The 22,700-nt window shown below is 37.5% G+C and overlaps 1 protein-coding gene across 9 annotated transcripts in view; it reads left to right on the top strand.

The window, feature by feature from the left end:
- The window catches only part of LOC5571245 (protein phosphatase 1 regulatory subunit 16A), a 488,636-nt gene that overhangs the window by 457,590 nt on the left and 8,346 nt on the right, over nucleotides 1-22,700 (top strand). For 7 of the 9 annotated variants that reach the window (XM_021851208.1, XM_021851211.1, XM_021851209.1 and 4 more), the window contains 2 exons: nucleotides 943-1,006; nucleotides 1,100-1,765. In XM_021851208.1, the coding sequence (XP_021706900.1) occupies nucleotides 943-1,006; nucleotides 1,100-1,765 (730 nt within the window). The remainder of the gene's footprint in view (nucleotides 1-942; nucleotides 1,007-1,099; nucleotides 1,766-22,700) is intronic. The other 2 variants (XM_021851213.1, XM_021851212.1) reach the window with 1 other exon arrangement.

Below are 22,700 nucleotides of genomic sequence, written 5' to 3'. Positions count from 1 at the left end.
GGCAAATCTCTTTACTTGCTTTTACATTGGGCCGTCCCTTATTTTTAGAAAATGTGAAATGTTATAAGTTCGTAATTTTAAAGTGCTCGTTTTGGTAAGAAAAAGAATCAGATAAAAATTTGAAGTCCGTGCGTGGACGCTAAGTGGTCCACCAACGGCCCTGAAGGTATCAGGTGTAGATGATTCCGTGCGCGAACACGAGCTCGCTGCCCCAGTAAAGACAATAAACTTCTGTGGTGACTATCAACGCGCGCAGAAGAATTTGTTACTCCTGGCTTTTCGTACTCATGTTGCGTGCACTAGAACAGCCAGCTCGATTTTACCGACGGTATTTCTAGAAGTTTCAACAGTGGTCACCCTGAGCCAGATTTCAGGAACCTCTTAGAGACTAGGGATGTGGCAAAATCAGAACATGAACATAGTCATAAAAATATGGGTATCAAACTGCAAGCCTATTAAAAGTATGTTTTAAAAGTTCTTGATGTTATTGCATACCAATATCTAGATCCATTACTACCTTGATTACGCTGTTGTAGGTTTTGGACAAAAAAAAATGATATTTTTTTACTTATCTCGTTTATTTGGCAGGCTCAGGCGCCGTAGGGCATAACAGAAAAAAAATGATGTCGACAATGTTTTTTTTTACTATAATTCACGACATGTTTTTGTACAAAAACTCTTTTCCTTATTATGTTAAGTTTGTCACCCATTTTAAAGTTCATCAAAGTCTAGTCTTTTAGCAGGAATCATACAACACAATAAACTGTCAATTGTTGAATTTTTAACTTTTTTCGAGTTCGTATTTTCTGCAAACTAGATTACTGAGTTTTAGATCAGAATGCAGCGGTTTGATTCGTCAAATTTCATTCTTTTTTAATTCATTATGAACATCTCATTTTTTCAGACCTGATAATTAATTCATTTCGTTATCTTACATTGCAGGGCTACACGACACCGGATGGGCCGACACCAAACACTAACCCCAACAACAGCTCAACGACAAACGGTAATTCATCCCTTTCAAATGATTGTCATCCATTTCAATGTATGTAACTTCAATAAATCCAACCTAAATATCCCTTCTCAATCCCTTCCGCAGCCGTCGTCAATAACAGCACCAACAACAAGAATGCCAGCAATGGTCATCTAAACTCTGTAAATAACAATAACATCAACGCCACCAATAACGGTAACTGCACGACGTTGAATAACGGACTGAACAACAATACTCGTTACAACAATCATCTCAACAATAATCACAACAATAACAACATCAGCAGTAGCAAAGACCACAATTACGGTCCCCCTTCTGCGGCAGCGACGAACCCCTCTTCGACGACCTCTTCGGCGTACTCCTCGCTCAATCAGTACGACCGGCGGTCGCCAGAGGGCAAGGACAATGATTCCTACATGAGCGAATCCAGCGTCGGCGGCGGAAAGATGCTGAACAACAACAACAATCTGAACAACAATAACAACAACAGCAAGATACTAGCCTTATCATCCTCCTCTCCATCCTCCACAGTCAATGGTAATCTAGTCAGTAGCAGTAGTAGTAGTAGCAATAGCAATAGCAATCAACCGAACATTCCAAATACGGGTGCCGTGGTACCGGCTTCGACGACGACGACGACTACGACGGAAGTGTACTCCACCTCCAACAACGAGAACGGCAAGATCAACGTCCAGGTGACGGTTCTAGTGGGTGAGTACCGGAAGTCCCTCCTCCACGACTGCTACGGCGGCGAGTACAAGTCCGATGCGAGTTAGTAGAAACTAGTGTTTTGCTTTGCTTTGCTTTATCTGTCTGTCTATATATCTAGTTTGTAATTGGTAATGCTTGTAATGCTGTTCAGCTCACACATTTGTAGGCCATCTCTGCCAAATGGGCACCGACTGCGCTGGCAAGACGGTGCTGGTCGAATCATGTTCATGTTTGTGCGACACTCTCTTTCCTGTATCACTTTCTTTAACTTTTACCTGGGATATAGTGTGTGTTGATGGGATTTCTTGAAACGGTTCTAAATAGGTTTTTTTTGTGTTGGTTGCTAGTTGTCTTCATGAATCACTATAAAATTTACTTCGAGGACTAAATGACGCAAACTAATGACACAAATTTTTGACTTAATGCGAGTCAATTTTCGCAAGGCAGTTTGGAGCAATATAACTTGCTGTCCAGAACATTGAAAAGGCAAATAGGCAGCTATGAAAGTATATTTACCAATCTGTGTTTCAACAGAAACACCTAAAGTTTCAAAAACTTTAGTTTCAAATGACGGAAACAGTTGATGTTTTATAGCCTATGAATGATTATTGCAACTCCACCACATGCCCCATCAAGTCGATCATTACGATAAACAAAAAAAGTTAGGATCCTTAGGATTCAGTTTGGATCTAGGTTTTAAATATGTTTCAGTAATAACTGCTATATGCATGTTATTAGCTGTGAGAAAATTAAACAGCTCGTCCTCTTTACCATTCAGAGAACGAGCATTCCAATTTAAAATATTTAAATTACTATTTGGATCCATTAGCAAAACGTAATCCAATAACAATTTGTTTAGTAAATTTAACACCAACTTGGACTGCTTCAGCCATAGTGGTGGCTTTGAACATTGCATCAATCATTAAATTCAATTGTTCAGCTACAAAATTAAAATCATAGTCAGACATATCACTAGAAGTGGGTGCCTTTGATGATTTTCCGTTAGAGTTTTCGGTAGAAAAAGAGGCGGAGTAGATGTTACCTGTGGCGGCAGGTTTTTTTTCATTTGATTTGAAACAAGTAGAATGGGTACTCATAGTACGAATAGGGGAGGAGTTCAAATTACCTGCTACGATATCGGCAAAGGATTTTCCGTGGGTAGATATATTTGAAATTAGTAGATTCGAACGGCTACCCGACGGATTAAAATTAGTTTGCGAATGAGCATGATTCTGAACTACCTGGTGGGTATATCGTTAAATGAAAAATGAGCATTGTTCGATACTCTACCAGGGAAATTCCGGAAACGACCGTTATCGTAACGGATATTACTGTTCATCTGCCTGTCACGAGCCTCAACGACTCGCCTACGCAAAGGGCAAGCCCAAAAAATTGATTTGATTGTCCCCGCAATTTGCGCATATGAACTTATCTTCCTTCACTGGACAGACGTCCTTAGCGTGAGAAGAGCCTCCGCAAATCATGCATTTAGTATCCATGCTGCAATTTTTTGTATCATGACCCCACTTTTGGCACCGACGGCACTGAGTGGGATTTCATAATGATTAGTTGGACTGGGGAAAATCCAAGTAAATCATTTATTCCATTTTTGATCTCTTCAGGTGACTTATAGTCACTTGAGAGACCTTTCAAGACGACTTTGAACAAACGTTCAGTTTTGTCGTCATAAGTAAAAAAAATGTGCTTCTTCTCTTCAAGATGTCTGAGAAGAAGTTCACGATCTTTAAAAGTTTCCGGCAAAACGCGGCAGTCTCCTTTCTTTGCGATTTGGAAGGAAACCTTGATTCCCCTAATGGAGTTCAAGATCTCCTGCCTATATCCCCCAAATTCGGAACAACTGATCACGATAGGCGGCACTCTTTGCTTCCTCACTTGAATCAAAGAGCCTGGGCCAGAGGCTGCTTCGATTTGGTGTTCGGAAAATTTGTCTAGAGCATCGAACTGATTGCTTATTTCGTTGCAATTATCAACATTATCCATTTCAACCATGGAAGAAAATTCGCATTCCGGAGAAAGTTTCTTTCTTCCATTCTTGCCACGTTTAGTGACAGTTTTAAATCCCACTGTTTTGGAAAGAATTTGTGAATTCAGAGATTCGCCCTTCCTTTTATTTGTAGTTGCAACCATGTTAAGTGAAAAAAACTAAAGAAGACGTGACCTCCTAAGAGGTTTTTTTTCCAAGACGGTGTCCAAGAAGGATTACCACCGCTAGCTTTCGCCAACGGGCCCAATGAAAAATCGAAGGCACGGGTACAAACAAGGATCGTAAAAGGATCAATAGTAGAAAAAATAGTACTGAAAAGTACTGTTTTTAATTTTAGCATTGAAAAGTACTGGTTTTTAGCACTGGAAAGTACTGTTTTATTGCTTTAGGTAGTTTTTAAAAAACTTTCAAGAGCAGAGAGAATTCGTGTACGCACAGCACGAAGGTATGATGCGCACTGATCATTTTCATGCCAGTCGGTACTACAAGTAGCGGCTGAATGCCTTGAAAATAGGAAAATAAAGACCTCTTGTCAGAAAAAAAAGATGCTTAAAAGGAATCAAAAAGAGGCCAAAATGAGACCAAACACGCACCACGAAAACAAAATCTAATAAGAGCCAGACTTTTTTTAGAACTTCTCGTGACATTACGACAAGTATTAGTGCATGTGTTTTTCATTATTTTTTCTTGAAATTTCATCAGTAATTTATTCAGGTATTTGACCAAATATTAATATACTACTCCGAAAATTTCTAAAGGAGTTCATTTAGTGATAATTTCCCAAAGATTTTCTCGACGAATTTTCCATGTAAATTTTTCAAGAATTTTGTTTTGAATACCTCAAGAGTTCAACCTCGATTTTCTCAAGGACAACCACAGAAATGAAATACCATTAAAGTGTATTTAAGAAATCATCTGAATTCTCCCAAATATTGTTTGAGAAATTTTTCAAGAAAGTCATAATATCCTCCAAGATTTTATCCAGTGCTTCATACATAGATTTTCCTGGAACATCCTTTGGGATTCGCGGTCCAAACTCCTTCTTTAATTCAAACTTTTCCAGAAATTTCAAGGAATTTATTTTAAAAATGTCTTTCAGAAAAAAATACATAGATTTATTCAAAGAACCCCTCGAGGAATTTTGGATCTCAGGAAAAACGTGAATAAATTCTTGAAGAAATAACCATGATCAGACGGAATTCTTGCAGGGTTCCTTGAAAAAAAATTAAGCTATTGTCTCAAACACTCTGAAATAAACTTCGTGGATTTCCTCGGAAGAAATTCTGTAGAAATCCGTGGAAGATCTCCTAGAGGTACAACTGGAGTATTCGGTTGAAGGATTAGTGAAAAAAATATAAATATAGGATAAAATTCAAGGATGGCTTGGGGTTCTCAAGGATTTCCTGGGTCAAATTATGAAGAAATTCGAGAAAATCGTCCTTAGAAAAATAGCCGGACTTTTTAGCGTCTTGTATTGCAATACTTACTTACTTATTTGGCTTTACATCAATTATCTTGATAAAGCCTCGCCAACAATATTTCGCCAATTCCCTCGGTTCATGGCCGCTTCTCTCCATCCTCGACTGTGACCCACGCTCTCCAGGTCCTGGTGTACCTGATCAATCCACCTAGCTCGCTGCGCCCCACGCCTTCTTGTTCCGACCGGATTCGTGGCGAACACCATCTTTACAGGGTTGTTGTCCGGCATTCTTGCAACATGCCCTGCCCAGCGTATCCTTCCAGCTTTAGCTACCTTCACGATACTGGGTTCGCCGTAGAGTTGAGCGAGCTCGTGGTTCATCCTTCGCCGCCACACGCCGTTCTCCTGCACGCCGCCGAAGATCGTCTTTAGCACTCGGCGTTCGAAAACCCCAAGAGCTTGCAAGTCCTCCTCGAGCATAGTCCACGCCTCATGCCCATAGAGGACTACCGGTCTTATGAGCGTTTTGTACATCGTGCATTTGGTGCGGGGGTGAATCTTTCTTGACCGCAGTTTCTTCTGGAGCCCATAGTAGGCACGACTTCCGCTGATGATGCGCCTTCGTATTTCCCGACTAACATTGTTGTCAGCCGTCAACAAGGATCCGAGGTAGACGAACTCGTCCACCACCTCGAAGGTATCCCCGTCTATCGTAACACTGCTTCCTAGGCGGGTCCTGTCGCGCTCAGTTCCGCCAACCAGCATGTACTTTGTTTTCGACGCATTCACCATTAGCCCGACTCTTGTTGCTTCGCGTTTCAGGCGGGTGAACAAATCTGCCACCGTTTCAAATTTTCTCCCAATAATATCCATGTCGTCCGCGAAGCAAACAAATTGTCCGGATCTCGTGAAAATCGTGCCTCGACTGTTAAGTCCGGCTCTCCGCATGACACCTTCAAGCGCAATATTGAACAACAGGCACGAAAGTCCATCGCCCTGTCGTAGTCCCCGCCGAGACTCGAACGAACTGGAGTGTTCGCCCGAGATCTTCACGCAGTTTTGCACACTGTCCATCGTTGCTCTGATCAATCTTGTGAGCTTCCCGGGAAAGCTGTTCTCATCTGTATTACAATAGAGACCTCTAAAAAGAAACCTACTATCAGTCTTGTCTTTAAGATCATTCATTGGATCAAGCAAATTTGTGTGCAATTGTGTAGTGTCTTTTTCTTTGCACCCGGCTAATTGCAAAAGTTTTCAGGAGAAAGTGAAGATGCTTGAAAAATGTTTCATCGTGCGGAAACTTCATCAAATGTTTCATTGAAACTGTTTAAACAATTCTGCAAAGAAAATCTTTCAAAAAAATCGCCATAACCTGCTCTAAATACTATTATGGAAGATCTCACAAAATATCAGTAGGAATTTAATCAAATAATTTTCCACGAATTAACTAAGAACTACAGTCGACTCTCCACATCTCGATGTTCTACATCTTGATATCTCTCCCTATGTCGATGATTTCATAAGTCCCTTCAGTCGGTTTATGGACAAAAGGTCGAAAGACAAAACGGGATTTTCAGGCGGCGGAGACGTGCGCGAAAGCGGTTCCTCTTTTAAATGCATTGTTCTCGATAGTATGGAAGAAATTTCTAAAAAAAAGTAGCGGATAGTGCGTGTCTGTGGATATAGGAATGAATTTTCATAGTGTATAGTGAAAAATTGTGAAATTATGGTATTTTCGAGGTGTTTAATCAATTTTGTAATGGCTTGGCCGATGTGAAGTGAAAAAAAAATCTGGCATAGTCAATGTATTGGTGTTGTCGTGTGGGTGGAAGGAAGTGAGGGGTTTCTTTATTTGAAGCTTGAATGATGTTGTTGTAATGGGGTTCAATGGTGTTGAATGAATTGCTGTCAGTTGTCATGTACAGCATTTCATAAATATTTCGTAATATGGTCGTTTTATTCAAGAATTTATGTAAAATCATGTGGTTGAAGTGAGCATAGAATTTTCTGGAAGCAATGGGTACTTCGGATCAGTAAGTGTGTGTGCGTGAAACTTAACGCATCAAGCATTGTGTTGTCATGACAACGACGAAATGTGGTGTTAGAAGTGGAGCAACTTAAAGCTGTAGGCCGACGACATAGTAACGCGGCGCGTCAAGTGGGGCGTGAGGCGTTCATCGTGCGATTTGCATATAAGCATATATGTGACATTGTGACGCCTTGTTGAATCGCGTGGGTCGTAACTACATTACAGGATATCCGGAAGAAAATAAATGCAAAATTAATATTTTGCAGTTTTAGATCTACATTTCCTACCATTAAGGGACTGTCCATTATTTACGTAACACATTTTTGTGACCATTTTCTGTATGAAAATAAAAAAAAATATTGTATGGCGCGTAAGAAATCTCATTCTTATTAAATTTTGCGTGAAGTAAACACAATCATTAATGAAATGTTTCGCGAGTGCAGTATAGCATATAGTGTAAATTGGAAACCTTAAGAAAAATCAAACCATCATTGATCATCGGAGAGTTCATTCAGTTCATCAAGTCTTACAAATCTGCATGGGGTTCCAACTAACTTGGTGAGATTGTTCTAATTTATATTGTATTTATTTATCTTTTTATATCATATATAACTGGGTTGGGAGGGACCACCAGGGCACCCGAATGAAGCGACTTGGACAGGGAGCTTGGGACTGCCTCCTCCCTGTTGTTAACATTTCGTGGATTGAGGGCGGGCTCTTCGACCCCATCTATTGGGAGTATTCTGTCAATCGAGTGCTTGATTGTAACAATTGTTCGTGAAAACTTTCTTCTGGAAGGAGATTCTTTTCCCCTGCCGCGGGTTTCGTGCAAGTGTCTCTGCTTGCGGGTCCGCACATCCGTTTTTGGCCCTTCATACAGGAGACTGACTGCTTACGAACAACAGCACAATCTTGATCAAATCGCTTTTCAGATTATTCCAGTGCTATAGGCAGATGCCTTGCTACAATAGATGGTAGAACCAAATCATCATCATCAAAAGGTCGAAAGACAAAACGTCGAAAGGACAAAAGGTCGAAAGACAAAAAGTCGAAAGGACAAAAGGTCGAAAATGATTTGCTTGGTGGGAAATTTTTCCTTCTTTGAAAAAAGATTTTCGACCTTTTGTCCCTTCTTTTTTGTTCTTCGACCTTTTGTCTTTCGACCTTCTATCCTTTCGGCCTTTTGTCTTTCGACCTTTTGTCATAGATTCGGGATTCAAAACAAATTAGGAGCGCAAACTGACGTCTGTTTGTGTATTACTTTCTTGGCAACGGAGTGTTTTTCAATCTAGTATTGATCCAAAATTTGTTCTTCGTCTCGATTTCTCCCTATCTCGATGGTCCCTTCGATATCGAGATATGGAGAGGCAACTGTACTTCCAGAAATTTGTTCGACAATTCTGAAACAGCCAAAAACTTCTAGGACGTTTGCCAAGGGTGTTCTATAGGAATTGCTCTGGAAATCGTCAACAGACAGTAATGCTTTGATAGATTATATCAAGAGCGATCGCTCGTTCAGATATTGCTAGTACCATCACACTCGTGCTGTGTATAACACGATGCGACTGGACATTACTTCATCCAAAAATTTTCAATACCGTCAAACGGGGCTTCTTTTGACATTATTTCCACATTATTCAACTTTGAGGACTTGTAGCCCTAAAAGTTATGGATAGATTTCGATAATTTTTGCATATATCGAAGTTATGTATATGCTTAGCAAATGTGCAAAATATGGAAAAAAATCATCAAGAAATAAAAAAAGTTGCTTGAATAGCAAAAAAATGTGTCCTTCATTACAAAAAAGGGGCTACTTTGGACACTTTTGAAAATCAATACGATTTTATAATAAAATGATTTTTCCTCATAAATGTCACACTTATTCTATAGATTATTGTTCATTATGATGTTTTACAACGTTTTTTTCATCGATAAACATGATTTAGAAAATTGTAAAGTTCAGAAAATTACCGTAATCCGGGGTAACATTGATCAGCGGGGTAACATTGATCGGGATGACTCATCTTGTTAAACGTTCAAATAGAGATTTATTGATGAAACATTTTCGAACCATGAATGGTGCCTCTCTTTCGTATATTCATAAGCTAATGATAATAAAGGTTTTTGCCAAAATTGCGTTTAGTTCATGCGCAAATTTGTCAACTTTTTGAAACAATGATTTCTATCATTTTCACTGACACTACCGAAAATTCATGTCTCACATGAGTTCTGCAGACGATGTGATCAAGGAAAATGCGGTTCTTACTAAAAATGGCATCGCCGAAAACGATTCCGTTGTCAAATCTTTCATAAGTTTATTCAATTAGGCAACATTAACTAATTACTATTACGAATGTAGAATTTCCTGAGGAAATTGCCTACTTTTAGGCGTATTCCGCGGTTCAATGTGTTTTTAATTTTGAAATAACTCAAAAAGTAAATGACTTGTAAGAGTTTGGTCTTCATATTCGGCTTCAGGGGCCCTGATTTTAGTAAGTAACGACATTTCCAATATTAGCGAACGTTGTTTACTTGGGTGATCAATGTTACCCCATATCAGCTGAATCAAAAAATCACTTAAAACATTTATTTAAACATGTTTAAATCTTTCGAAAAACAAAATAAAGTACATAGTTAGGAGCGGTGGGTGCCAGTACTTGTTTTAAAAATATGAAACTTGTAACATTTGTATTGTGAAATGAAAAATTTAAGAAAAACTAAAAAAAAATATCAATGTTACCCCGGATTACGGTACACATTTTTAACACTTTTCTGCAAAACATGCTATTTACATTTTTTTTAATTTGTAACTTCAACTTAACTTCCTTCTACATCGAGTTGTCAGCTACTGCTTGGCTGTTTAAGATGATATAAACGAATGATGTAAGTACCAAGTACTGCGATGATTAACTAGTTTTGTACAAAAACATTCGTTCTGATTCTTAATGTTATAAGATTGATATGTACAAGGACCTCATTGATTCCTGTAACTAAAGGTAATTTTTATTTGAAGTGCAATTTATGAAGTATCAAAATAATGTTTCGCGGGATCAGAAATAATTAACATTTTGCTTATCCTGGAAACTCTTTGGTTTTAAATAATTTTGAGATGGCATAAGAGTCATTTATTTGTAGCATATGAAGGATGCAATTGCTTTGTACTGCGGATTCATGTAAAATATGACCTAACAATTTTTTTTAAAGATTTTGTTGTAAGTTTGCTGTTTATTTGTATTGAAATATATATTTTGTATAGTTATTCATTATTTTGAATCTTTTGTTCATTATTCTGTGTTGTAAGATATACAAACCAGCACTTTAAAATAAACAAAGAGTCGTAATATCAAGACCATTTATCAATTATGTTTACGAAAAAAAACAATTTTCAATAAAAGATTATCAAAACTTTCTATGGAACATGACAGTTCGATAGTTTTGTGATGCTCACAACAATTTTGCACGATATGTGAATCATTTAACCCGTATAGGCCTGAGTGAAAGCAAAAATTCTAAATCCCTCACCGCTCAGCGAATTCTTGATGGATTCAAATGATTTTTTGTCAGTATACTGGCACACATATCTAGTTTCTAGAAGTGGACAGAGGAACACGGAAATATTCTTGTGGCCGGAGTTATTCGGGTGGATCACTGGGTCAGGTCGGGTGAGAAGGGTACTGTGCGTTCGTGCCCCTCAAGGTAGGCAAATTTCAAGTCACACATAATTTCCGGAATCGGATATAATGTGGCCACTACATGACGGAATTTTAAGAAAATTGCATCAGTGTAAACCTTTTGAGAAACGATTGAATTGGATAACTGTGTTTTGCATTTGATTAATCCTACAAATGATCATTTTCGAGTCCCGGAACGCCTCAAACTTATGATAAAGTGGCCAATTTATATCTGAACATCTGTGCCAAGCCTGTGGGAACGCATTTAAGTGCAAAATTATGTTTGATTTATATTTTTCGAGAATTGAAACGGTTTAGTATTCAATAAATCTATAGCCGGTTCTTCCGGGCATTACGTCCGAATGGCCACATCCGGTAAATTTTAAACGGTGCAAAACACTTCATTTATAATGTTGAATATCAGATCTTAATGATTTATGCACATTAAAATTATTGCCATTGCAAATAAATAAAGGTAACTTGGCATGTCCCAAAAAATAGCTCTTTTTTACCCGACTTGACCCAGTAACCCGCCGGAATAACTCCGGCCACAGGAATATTTCCGAGTTCCTCTGGCCACTTCTAGAAACAAGATATGTGGGCCAATGAACTGACAAAAAATCATTTAAATCCGTTTAGTATTCGCTGAGCGGTGAGGGTTTCAGTATTTTTGCTTCCACTCAGGCCTATACGGGTTTAACAATGTTTACATTGCAAATGTTGTATGCCTTGTAAAAATTTGTTGGGAGTTTTTTGATATATTTTTTTGTTTATACTATTGTTGTTGATGTTGTTCCAAAAAATATTCATGCTTAGTTGTAGAGCAGATATTGGTTAATAAAAGTGCTGAAGACACAAAATAGCTCAGATCAATATTTATGCTGCAAATAAATCCAAAAAGTGTATGTACAAAGTAGCCCCGTCCGACGGTAATCAATAATCTATGGATGTTCTCAAGAATTACTTCCATGCATGTTCACGGCAATTTGTCCTAGGGAATATACAGGGTTGACCGTAGCTATATTTAAAAATCAATTCATTTATGCATTCGGAAATGGCATAGATGATTGATCCATTGGTTAAAGAAGTTTCTTGTAGCAATTATTACAATTTGTTTTCTAAGATTTTCACTCAAAGGTATTCTCAATCGTTCTTCTCACGAGCCAGAACTTTTGGGGGTCAAGCACAAACCGTATGACATTTCACTAGTCATCAGAAAACCATGAAAAACCTTATCGTGTCTTTCATCCTCCTTAAGAATTAGTACGACGTTGATCGAGTTTGTATGCATATTGAACAGATGGTAAATATTGTAATATATTTTTCAAGCTATTTGTTATTCGTTTTTTTTGTTGGTGGATCATGGGTAAGACAATCCTTTGACTGTCCTACCCATGGGGTTTTGAGCGTAGTACATGCCCTACCTGTCCTATCCACTTTTCGCGCCACTGTCTATAATGATATAAAACCTGATAAAGAAATTTCTTCCAACACGCAGTACTCTTTACCACTTTGCTAGTATGTCTTTCTCAACGGGGTATCCTACTGATTTCTTCTCCATGCTTAGAATAGTTTTTTTTTTAATGCTGAATTTTTGCTTTTTGAATAACGTTATGCTTTGTCTCTTCCTCAAACATGCTATGTTTCCTCTTGCTATTATCTTCCAAATTTTATGAACATTTTATAATCTTGCCTTCCATTCATAGCCTACTTTTTTATGCTCAAACGACGCTGATCGTCTCGTTCATAAATTTCAATCAAAGTAACCCGATGGACGTCACTAAGCTTCCGTTACAGACGATGCTTACGAGTATCGACGCCGTTGTGTGGGAAGCTTTCTTGCTGTGGCATTATATTTTCCTACGTTATGGCTTTGCGAATATTATAAAATTCCTTTATGCACAACCCTTCGTTGCTTTGGTTCATTGATAGTCTACCGCTAGGCGCGGTAGGAAACCGGAAGAGTGCAAACATGTGTACGCTAGGGAAGGATGTGTCCATCGTCTACTTGGAAATGAAAGCGTTGTCCGCACTTTTTATACTCTTTCTTCTTCTTGGCACTACGTTCTTACTGGGACAGAGCCTGCTTCTTAGTTTAGTGTTCAATGAGCACTTCCACAGTTATTAACTAAGAGCTTTCTTTGCCTAGGTTGCTATTTTTGCATTCGTATATCGTGTGGCAGGTACGATGATACTGCATGTCCAGGGAAGTCATGGAAATATCCAATACGAAAAGATTCTGGACCGACCGAGAATCGAAATCGAACCTAGACACCTTCAGCATGGCTTTTGCTTTGTAGCCGCGGACTCGAACCACTTGGCTAAGGAAAGCCCCTTGTTGTCCGATTTTAAAGTATGAGTTGTGATAGTTTGTTTTTTTTTTTCTTAATATTTTAGAAAGTCAATTTTTTCAGCTTATAGTAATGAACTGAAAGATCTATCTCGCATAATTTAACCTTTATCAATTTTATCTCGTGAACTTTCTCAAAGTAGATAAATAAATTGACGGTCGCTATGTATAAATTTTAAAAGTATGTGGTCGCCATGTTACACCAAACGATGAGGAAGGATTGGAAGAAGTGTTGTATACGTACAGCAATGAACTTTGACACTTCAACAAAATAGATATAACGAAAAAGGTAACTTTGAGTGTGTGTGAACAAACCTGCTCTGCAGGGAGACCGCTCCGTTTTATTGAAGCTCACATGGTGAGCCAGCTGGGAAGGCTAGCGAAGTCAAGTTCATTTCACTTCCGACTACGGGTGTCCATTAAAAACTTTCAACATGGGTTTTCGGTGTCCTAATGGCCAAGCGTCACCGGCCTTTTGTTATGTGTGGCGTTACCCCTTAAAAAGAACTTTAAGTTAAAATGTATCGAATTTCAATAAAATTTTATGGGTTTTAAATTTTTAAATAGGGATGATCCTTTTTTGTTAGTCACAATTCTGCGTGAACTGATGGGATTTGAATTTGAAACTTGTAACCTTCTGAGTTATTGGATTTAGTTGGTAAAGCACTCGTGTAGCATACAAGAGTTGTGAGTTCGAACCCCACCTGAGCACGTGGATTTTTATCATACTTTCACTCATAATTTATTCATGTTTACCACGCGTAATGAGTTAATTAAGTTTCTCATTATTTGCATATTCATATTCACATTGAATTATAATGCCAGCAAAATTCCTATAAGGTTTAGCAAATTTGTGACCGAGTCCCACTCTACTCGGGCTCCCTTTTTTCAAGCCCCATTGATAACGACGACGACCGACGAAGGCTTGCAAATACAGCTGACCGTAAGGGTTAGGGTAGGTGGCAAATTTACATAACTTCTCCGACGACGATGGCCTGGTCGTTCCCACAATATGCAGGAAAAGGACTCTGGCTGGACATCATTTGTTTGGACACGTCCGTCGCTTGTTTATCTTTAATGTTGTGTATGTGTGTCTGTGTGGCGGCCATCGTCGTCGACGTCGTCCTGTGGGAAACGGACCATTTGCGGGGTTTTGGAACTGGATGATACAGTCATCTTTGTTGGTCGGTCGTTCGGTCGATCAGTTAGTTGGTCGGTCAGTTGGGGCCTTTCACCGAGTGAACAAGCCATTATGGGAAAGGAGTTGGGTGTTGTCCGTTGTCGGTGATAATTATGTTTATAGTATATGCATAAATTGAGAGGATTTCACTGGAGGAAACTAGTAGGGTGGATAAGTTGTGATTCACTTTCCATTGCTTGGGGACCTTTTGATTTTATTAGAGATTTTGTTGTCTTATTTAATATTCATTGATTGGTTCAAGTTAAATGCCACTGAGCCTAGTTTTCTCGACAAAGCTCTGCTAGGATGATTTGTTTCGTTATTCTCTAGTGTAATAAGAATGTCGCAAGCCTTAGTTCGAATCTCAAAATTTGCGACATAAATTTCCATTTATTTCTTGACAAATACTAGTGGCAAGATTGACCCATTTTGGACCGATTAAGCGGCTTCAACTCGACTCAAAAATCATAAAAACAGCACGTAAAACTGCAGAGCTGTTCTTGATTTCCGTCAAATCACCAGTGAAATACATTGATGTCTTTCACTCCACGTGGGCTGTTCGTAACCGGCGAACCCCTCCACGTATAGACTTGAGTGATCCATCTTCTAAAGGAAGATTTACGGTCGTGAGCGATGGTGTGAAGCTTTCACATTGGAGAAGCTCCATGCCTGAGCATTTACGATGGCAACGGATTTCACCTGTTTTTCTCCTTTCGCCGTTGGCAAAGTAATATCGATAGGGGCGGAAAAATTGCAACGTATTACCTCGGATCAAATCGATTAACCCTCCATCTGTTATCAACCACGGTGAAAATAGGTACCGTATCGAATGATATCGGTAATCCATAATGCTTCTCTCCCTATCTTATAATATATGTAAATCGTTTTGAAATCCTTACATTTCTGAGTGGAGCTTTTACAGGATTCATCTACATTTTAACGACTGGATATAGAAAATGTGCTTCTAAACCCATTATTCAAATGGTGACATCGAAGACGAAATAAAAACATACAAGTCGGGCTCAGAATCGGTACCACTTCTAGCACTACATTTGGTCCCTTGGTATTACTTCTTTTTCTATCCAGCTTTTTACGCTAGCGGGGGCCAGATAGCCGTAGTGGTAAACGCGCAGCTATTCAGCATGATCATGCTGAGGGTCGTGGGTTCGAATCCCGCTAGTCGAGGATCTTTTCGTAAAGGAAATTTTCTCGATTCCCAGGGCATAGAGTATCCTCGTACCTGCCACACGATATACACATGCAAAATGGTCAATCGGCAAAGAAAGCTCTCAGTTAATAACTGTGGAAGTGCTCATAAGAACACTTATCTGAGAAGCAGGCTTTGTCCCAGTTGGGACGTAACGCCAGAAAGAAGAAGAAGCTATAAATTTTGAATCACCCCTTTCTGACATTTCTTGCTTACACTATAATTGTTATGGTTGGATCCGAGTAAAACCTGGTTTGCTGATAATTAATCGCCTATCTCGATGTGTGGAAAATTTCTTCCAAGAAATGGTCAAGGTCAATGTCATTTCAAATGGGGCTCTCTGTAGGAAATTTCTTGACCCATTCAGTCAAGAAATTTCGTTAGTTTCCTTCAGCGTAACAACATACTTAGCTTAAGCATTGTAATGAAGAAAAATATATGTTGGAATGGAAAGTCAGAAGTTATTGTTTAATTCAGGAAATAAAAGTTGAAACTGTCCCTTATTTCCTGTTTTTTATCTGTTTTTTTTTTTCTTCCTAATTTGAGGAGAATAAAAATGGGACAACTTTGGCAATTTAGTGTATCGCTTTAAACTTGTTCGTTGAACTCGTATATAAGAAGATAACCAAAATTCAGATAACGGATTGGATTCTCCATGGCAGATCATGGAGTACATTTGACCGGCGTTTCTAAATCGTTTTAGAGCAGCTTTTCTAGTGATTATTTTTGCTTTGATGTTTTTTTTCTAAAGCCGTCCCTTGGAGGGAGGACTTATGTTTCTTTTTCCTTCTGCAAAGCATACGGGCGTAAAACAATTGAGCAAAATAGAACATAAACTTTCATTTCAGATATTATTTGATTGATATTGCACGATTTAATTTCGATTAAACCGATTTTTTCAACATGCTTGCTGTCTCCACACAAAATTCTTCGTTTCTTCTATATTGCAAAATACAATAATTCTCTAAACCATCATAAAATAACTTTTCTGCATCGAAAGTATTAGAAACTTTGATGATAAGTATTATTATACACATAAAGTTTGAATTCTGTGACAAAATTTAAGCAAATAAATTTCCTTACAAGCTGGCAAACTTGCATGCAGTTGGCTGAAATAGTCATTTTTTTGCATTTTCAACTGCCAATATCTCAAAAACTAGACGTGCTATGATATTTCTGAAAACGGCAATGGATTCAGCAACCCTTAATTAATTGAATAGCGGTATTTTGGTGCTGAAGACAAAAACGTGTTCGGCAGTGTAATCGAAACCTAATTTTAAACCTCTCAGGCCATCCTTATTTCGCAGAATTTTCAGCAAAATGCTTGTCAATTTGTGTTACAAATATAAAAAACAGCATATTTTGCAACTCTTATTCCCTTGAGGTTACGCAATTTCGGTAGCTTTTACATATAACTTGGTGAGAGGAGACATAGAGTGGAAATAGTCAAGCCGATTTTATAATTATTAAAGCTCGTTTTTGTCTCAATTAATTCGACGATTCAAATCTTTCGCCAGACAGTTCCATGGGTCTTGAGTTTCTAAAATACAGTGGGGAACCGAAATCCGTACAGGCTCAAAATCCGTACTATTCATACAAATAGTAGGTGTTTTGTATGAAGTGGACGGATTCATTTCTTAGGTGTACATATTTGTATCCTGCACAGTAGTGTAAAGAAAGTAAGTTATTTATAAGATAAATGTTCAACACAAAATCGAACACACAGAAATGATCGCTCTAAAACAGATAAAGTGAGAATTTTTGACAGCAAAATCAACAATCCTAAATAACAGCCCATTAAAACCAAGCCATAAAATCTGTAGGCAAGAAATGTCAAAATCGAATCACCCCTCTTAGTCTTATGGCTAGCGTAAAAAGCTGGTATCTTTGTTGGAATAGCAACTAGGGTCGATGTACCAATAGCTGCATAGCTAAGAACAAAAAATCGTATAAAATCGAAAAATAATGCTAGCGTCATTATTTTTACATCATAGTTTTTTATCTTGGTTTTGTGGGAAAAATATAAAACCTACGAAAACTCAAATGTTTGTATTTATTATCGCGTATGCCACTATAGGAATACATGTGCCTATAGTAGCACTATTTCTAATTTCTGTTCCTATAGTAGCACTAGCATCACGGCGTCGACAAAATACTTATCAAAACCGTATTTTTACAAAACTTTTATATTTTTCCTACAAAGTGTGGATCTTAACCTTTCGTTTGATGTAAAAAAAGTTATTAATTCATCAATTATTTCGTATTATAAAAAATAGTTTCTCTCAGTAGTGCTACTATAGGAACAATATGTAGGTTTACTATAGGCGCAAGGGAGCTCAATTTTTAAGCAAAAAAATTTTTTTCGATCATTTTTTGTGCAAAATCAAGATGTAAATCAATGGTACTTAGATAAATAGGTCCTGACCTTCATGTCAAAAAATGTTTTGAAAAGATTTATAGCAAAACGGCCGTGAAAAGTCACTAGTGCGACTATAGGGGACTGTCCACTAAGGGAACACCGACCCTATAACAAATTCCGAATGAACAATTTTCGTCAATTTTTCTCGGTTTGTCTCTTAAACGAACAAATATTAAACGCGGTAAAAATGTTAACAACCGCGTTTGAAGCTCAGTTAGACTGGATATGTACGTCAAACGCCAACAGCGATATAATCCACAGTATGTTTCAATTAAAATGTAGCCCAATTATTAATTTTATTTTGCATTCTACTGCCTAACCGTATTCTAGAGTTTTTTTTTCTTGTAAAATCAAAGCATCATGGGATCATATTTTGCGCACAATTTTAATGTGAATTCAAAGAAAATTAAATATCGACATAACATCAAAGATGTGGAGGTATGGATAGCTTGGTGTAGGGTAGTTTGTTGTACAGCAAATTTCGTAGTTTTTTTTCTTGATACAAGCCTGAAATTAACCTTTTCCTATTGTTAAGAAGAAAAATTGGTGTACGTTGATAAAAAACAACATGTGAAAAACCTTTTCAAACTATGTTTTTTAACTGAAAAACGATAAAAACTGCTTATGATTTCTGTCAACTGAATACATTTCGGCCTAAACTCTTTCAGTGCTCACGAATACCATTATTGCAATTAATTGAGTAACAAAAATGTACGTTACTGTTTGACTACCACAGTTGACAGTTCACGTTTTCCAGAACTCTTTTTTGGGCGTGTAGTAAATTTTGGGTTGCTCAATCCATCGCTGTTCTCAGAAATTTTCCAGCACATCACAGTTTTTTGCTACAGGTCGTCAAGTTTTTAGATAATATGGGTTTAATTGTTATTACACTATGATTCATCATGATTCATGACCAATTTGCTATTTTTCCTGCATTTTTTGGCTCCCAACTTTTCCAAAAATCTATCGTTTAGGCAAACTTAAGCAAGAGAAATCTTCTTCAATCGATTCCATAGTCTTGAAAGCACGTTTGAGCAAGATATCTACACGGCGAGGAGCGGGGAGCGATTTGTACGGTATAAAGAAGCTTTTCAGCAAATTATTTGTAGCACCTACAACAATAAGTGTTTATTTAATAAGGTTAACAACACTTAAATGTAAATTTTCATCCGGGGATGCTGTATCTATGTAAGAATGAGTGGTCGACCCGAAACATGTACACAGGCAACAAAAATTACACGGGTTTTGATGAAAATGAAATACACGAATTTTGAAGCAAAAATACGGTCCTAAAATGTTGAATGAAATCTTTTTTTTTTATTTAATAACACAAAAGAGCGTGTCACTGCAACTACTTTAGCAATTTTTCTCGCTCAAATAATGGCTATATCATATTTAAACTTTAATTTAAAAATTGGATCAATAAATGAAACTCAACACTTTTGATTATATTTGACGTTCGCTTAGTCGACAAAAACACCACATGGGTTTTAGTTTTAACACTGGGGTTGTTCTTATCTGACATTTTGGAAGGGACATGGAAAACAAAATACATCCTAAATTTGAATTTAAGCCTAAGGGTGTGACAAAATCTAAAAACAAATTTCTTTTGGACTTTAACAAACAAAAAACATTAAAAAATTGAATAAATATGTGTTTTTGGTCCTAACCAGGGTTGGGAAAAAATCTGAAATTCATTCTACAGTAGCCAAACAAAGCCAATCGCCAGTGAAACTCACGCCTATCGCTGCTGTAGGCAAAGAGCCTTGAAAATTGCAAAACACCCGTTGCTAAGGGCAACCCAAAATTACTGTAGAAAAATGTTCTATTTCCCGCTGCATTTCCCGCATTTAGAGCCTTCAATGACACTAACGATTTAGAAAATTCGTGCACCCAACATAGGCTACTTGATGAGATTCACGATTTTGAACTACTGTACTGGGAAAGCCACGTGATTTTCGCGAAATTCAAGCCTACTACTATTACCATTCCCAGCACTGATCCTAACTTAAGCGTTTGGCACCAAAATTGGGACAGGACTTTACTGCCCATAAAAGCATAACTGTCCCATATGGATTTTCTAGCCAACACCTTTTTCCATCGCAGCATTAATGTTTTAATGTACACTTTACTGTGCATATAAAAATTACACTTTGTATGAAAATGTTGCGGAAAAATATGAAGTCGGTGCAGTCCCATATTGAAAAATAACTGCATAACGAGAATTTTGTTCAAGTTTATATTTTTGCTGATGAATAGAAGCAGAATAAGTTACACTGCGGAACACGTTTTTGTCTCAAGCACCCAAATACCGCTATACACTCAATTAAGGGTTGCTGAATCCATTGCCGTTTTCAAAAATATCATAGCACGTCTAGTTTTGGAGATATTGGCTGTTGAAAATGCAAAAATTGACTATTTCAGCCAACTTGCATGCAAGTTTGCCAGCTTTTAAGGCAATTTATTTGCTTAATTTGTCACAGAATTCAAACTTTATGTATGTAACAATACCTATCAACAAAGTTTACAATACTTTCGATGCGGAAAAGTTATTTTTTGGTGATTTTAATAAGTATTGTAGTTTTCCATATAAGAGAAACGAAAAATTTTGTATGGAGACAGCAAGCATGTCGAAAAAAATGGTTTAATCTAAATTTAATTGGGCAATTTCAACCAAATTACGTCTAAAATGAAAGTATGATTCCTATTATGCATGCTTGGTGGATAAGATCATAAAAAAGTTTAATAAATTAAACCTTAAAATTTATGTAAACATCAATAAAACCAGTGTTTTATGCAACTTTGGCGACCTGTGGCTAAAAATTGTGACGTGTTGGAACATTTCTGAGAATGGCATCAGAATCAGCAACCCCAAATCTACTAGAGACACATAATTTGATCCTTGAGACACGCAAACATTTCATTTTTGTTACGCTGTGTTATCTGTGCGGTGTTGCAAAACTAATATGGCTTGCAGAAATATACTAGGTAATTATGAACATCTGTATGAGAAGACAAACTTCAAACTTTTCCCCAATGACCCTAAAGGTATTAGGTGTAGATGACCCTCGTGCACCAAATCGATCTCGCTGCTCTAGTGTACGCAACATGAGTACGAAAAGCCACCAGTAACAAATTGTCCTTACCTGTTTTTTTTCTTACCAAAACGAACACTTTACAATGACGAACTTATAACATTTCGCATTTTCGAAAAATAAGGGACGGCCTAATTTGCAGCTATTTAACGTCCGAACATGTAGAAAAAAAGTTTTTTTATTCTCGTATGTGTTCTTAACCATCTGATATTGTAGATCAATGTTTGGCTTCGTTTTTCTACTTAAAACTATGTTTGGGAATTAGGTTTTTGCCGGTTTTTTGAAAAATTGATCTACAGTTGTGTTCAGAATAATAGTAGTGAAAGCCGATTTTCATACAAAATGCTCAACTTTGGCATTCTGTTACTTTGTTTTGATAATTTGGCCAGAATTTCTTTATTACAATATTCGAAAATTTTCACACTACCGGTTAACTTGTTTATGCATTTATAGCTTGGGTGAAAAATGTTAAAGCGATAATTAAAGAAAAAATCAAAACTCAAAATACAGCAGATATTAAAATTATTAAAACTACTGGTGCATTCTTGGAGCCAAATCAAGTATTTAAATCAGGACTTTGGGCTGCATAAAGGTTAATCGAATTGTTATAAAAAGTGAGCTCCTTTGAGTTTCTAATGGGACCTGTGATTTTGCTGAAACTTTCCAGAGCAATTCCAATACGAGTGATTCCAAGAAGAACTAAGCAAGCTTTTATATGTATCAGCCTTTGTGTGTAGGGTGTGCTGATAACAAAGATGCGACTGCACATGCGAGGATGAATTGCCAATTGGTGAGCTCGTTTCATGCTTATGATGAAAATTTTTAAAGTGGCAACTTTACGCTCATGTATTTATTGAACAAACTTTGTATGGCCCGTCAATACAAGTTTCTGCATATATCCTTCTATTTTTTACATAATATTTAAACATACAAACTACTCCACATATCTATTTTTCGGTATTACTATAAAATAACCGTTGAATAATACGACACTCCTTGTACCGATATATAATAGTGTCACATTTTCTTTCGAACTGCAGTTACATGAATCGTATCACTGATGACAATGAATGTTACAATGAATGTTACACTCAGAATTCATCCTTTCCCCGATGACCGCGAGGACGTGGCCGGCGCCATTATTGACCTTACGATATATGGAGTTCTCGAAAATGTACCTTGGAGATGGCATGCTAATCCCTATGCTAATGGGTTGCTTGTGCATTTTCAATTATTCTGATCAGTCACCGAGTAGCAATTACGATTTGTACGGCCATCGATGCTTATGCAAATTTCCAGAGAGATTTCAGTAGAACCTGGGGATTCTGAGCGGGATTTATAAGTTTTCTAGGTTGATCCTAGGAAATTCTGAATACTTCCAGTGTGCTCCTCAGAGTTTCCAGTGGAATCTTAGTGGGATCTTGGCAGATTTTTGTGATTTCCTGCAGGATTTTGTGAATTCCTAGCAGAAACCTAAGGATTTTTAGCGTGATTCTGGAAATTTATAATTAATTCTGGTGATTCCTAGCAAGTTCCAATGAGCTCTAGTACTTCCTGTGGCTTCTCAGCAATATCAGGAGAATTTCTAGCGTAACTTATGTATTCTGAGTGGGATCAAA

This window comes from Aedes aegypti, chromosome 3, assembly GCF_002204515.2.
Source record: "Aedes aegypti strain LVP_AGWG chromosome 3, AaegL5.0 Primary Assembly, whole genome shotgun sequence".
Classification (NCBI taxonomy): Eukaryota; Metazoa; Arthropoda; class Insecta; order Diptera; family Culicidae; genus Aedes; species Aedes aegypti.
Note: the sequence above shows the minus strand (reverse complement) of the source record. Positions and strands in the feature narration are given on the sequence as shown.